Below are 2370 nucleotides of genomic sequence, written 5' to 3' on the forward strand. Positions count from 1 at the left end.
TTCATTGAAATAGATCATTCTTACTCCTACTCTAAACCAAGCTACTGAAAAAAAAAAAAATAGATATGTGTGTGTACACATAATATTCTTTGGCATTATTTATCATCACATTTCATTCTTCTTTTAATGCTTTGCCTCATATTCATTTAACCTAATTATGTGTTACTGATAGAGACTTCTACCTACCTCTTATTTTTTCGACTCAAAAGGATAAAAAAAACACCTGTTTAGATATAAATATAGCTTTTTTATCACGTGCGTCGCATGACTTTTAGGTGTTACAAAAATTATAATGCATAAACAATGAATATTTATTTGAATGTGAATAAGTTGAGAATTTTAACCATGACCATAGGGTAACTCTTATTAATAAACACTAAGTTGACACAGTCCACTTTTTTAACATGTAGCCAGAAATGTAAAAATCAGACGATGGCGATGTACCTCATCCTATGCATGCTGACCAAACTTCGTTTCAATCTACAGCACCTGACTCTGAGGAAACTGACTCTGAATCCTAAATGGATAGATTCAGGCTTCGTTTATGTTATACGAAGAAAGGAATGAACAGGATCAAACGATTTTTAAGTAACACATTTTCGTTCACCCTCAGAGATTGCATAAATAGAAGACATTTAAAAAATATTTTCATTAATTTTAGAATATTACTGACACACGCATACGCATAGGTGTGTGAATGTTGTATTATATATATATATATATATATATATATATATATATATATATATATATATTTTACACACACACACAAATACACGCACTCACACATACACATATATACATACATAACATACATATGTATTTATATATACGTATATGTATGTATAAAAGGTATGAATTTAAAAATATATATATATCTTCACAATACAAAAAATGTATTTAACAAGTTTCGACCGTATTTCTGAGGAAGATATAATCGGAACTGGTTAAACACATCTCTTGTATTGTAGAAATATTCATTCTTATTCATACACTTAATACATTTGTCATTAGCAGTCTTGGCACAGGCATGGCAAAGCCCCATTTCTCCCATTAGGGTAGGTCCGTGACCCTGAGCTCCACCCTCTCACCAGGGATGTGGACCGCTATATAAACGGCTGAGACACTTCCTCGCCATCAGACAACAGCCATGTCTCTCAAGGTACGCACGCTCCTCTCGTGTTCTGTCTAACAGGACGAAAGTCCATGAAAGAAACGTGTATTCATACTATGGATGGGAATAATGGACATGATTCTCGAATTCGGCCTTTGTAATTAAGTGGAATTGTTTTTGTGTCGTGTTTTCAGGTGATCCTCGTAGCATGTGTGGCCGCGGTGGCTCTGGCCGATAAGGCTCCCGTGTATCATCAGCCACCTGTTTATGCCGCACCTACGTACCGCGCTCCAGAACCTGCGTATCACCCATCACCTTACAAACAGCCTGAGTACCCTACTGTAAGTATTTTACTTTGTGCAACTTAATGGCATATATGCATATCCTGTTTTTAGAGGGTTATACGTAATGAAATATTCCTTTCTCAAACTCGTTTACGGATAAATGAACACATGTCCTGTATATAACGTTATGCTTTCTCTAATCAGGTCCCGCCGAAGTACAACTACAATTACGGCGTCGCCGACGGCTACTCCGGCGTCAACCTCGGTCACTCAGAAGCCCGTGACGGCTACAAGACCGAGGGCAGCTACACCGTCGACCTCCCCGACGGCCGCAAGCAGATCGTCAACTACGTGGACAACGGCGACGGTTATGTAGCTGAGGTCACCTACGAGGGCGAGGCTCAGTACCCCGAGTACAAGCCCACCTACAAGCCCACCTACAAGCCCGCTCCCTACCAAGCTCCCCCCAAGTACCCCGTGTACTAAGGATGTACATTCTCGCATAAGACAACTTTCTCCCCATCTCATCCCATCCATTAAATGTGCCAAAGCATAACGAATGAGTTGTGGTTGACATTATATGGTCGGGATGAGAACATGTGATACTATTTTATTTCCGATTTTTTAATAAAACAGAAATATAAAAAAAAGTAATTTTCATATCACATGCCAAAATCACAATTTTAACACCAAACGAGAAAGAATATATATATATATATATAATCGTAGATATATACAGTTAATTTTCAGTGTGATATCAGAGATATATTCTTAGTGTCAATATTATGCCTCATTCAAATAACCTTTCTGTGTATACTACTGATAATCAACCTAATGTATACACTTTCTATGGTAAAATGTATTAATTTCATATGTGTATTTGCATAAACAAAGGAACCTTTAAATGAAAGTATTAAGAAATTATAGAAAGCGTTCCAATGAAAATTCTTTGAAATGGACATACAAACACAA

General features: G+C 36.8%; 1 protein-coding gene across 1 annotated transcript; it reads left to right on the top strand.

Annotated features, from left to right (window-relative positions):
- Positions 1–432: 432 nt before the first annotated feature.
- LOC125039045 (larval cuticle protein A3A-like) lies at positions 433–1910 on the top strand. Its single transcript, XM_047632764.1, has 5 exons — positions 433–546; positions 972–1058; positions 1142–1162; positions 1309–1455; positions 1603–1910. Exons 1-5 carry the CDS (start codon positions 433–435, stop codon positions 1882–1884), a joined length of 651 nt encoding a protein of 216 aa, XP_047488720.1. The 3' UTR covers positions 1885–1910.
- The last annotated feature ends 460 nt before the right edge of the window (positions 1911–2370 follow it).

Source organism: Penaeus chinensis, chromosome 26 (genome assembly GCF_019202785.1).
Source record: "Penaeus chinensis breed Huanghai No. 1 chromosome 26, ASM1920278v2, whole genome shotgun sequence".
In the NCBI taxonomy this organism is placed as follows: Eukaryota; Metazoa; Arthropoda; class Malacostraca; order Decapoda; family Penaeidae; genus Penaeus; species Penaeus chinensis.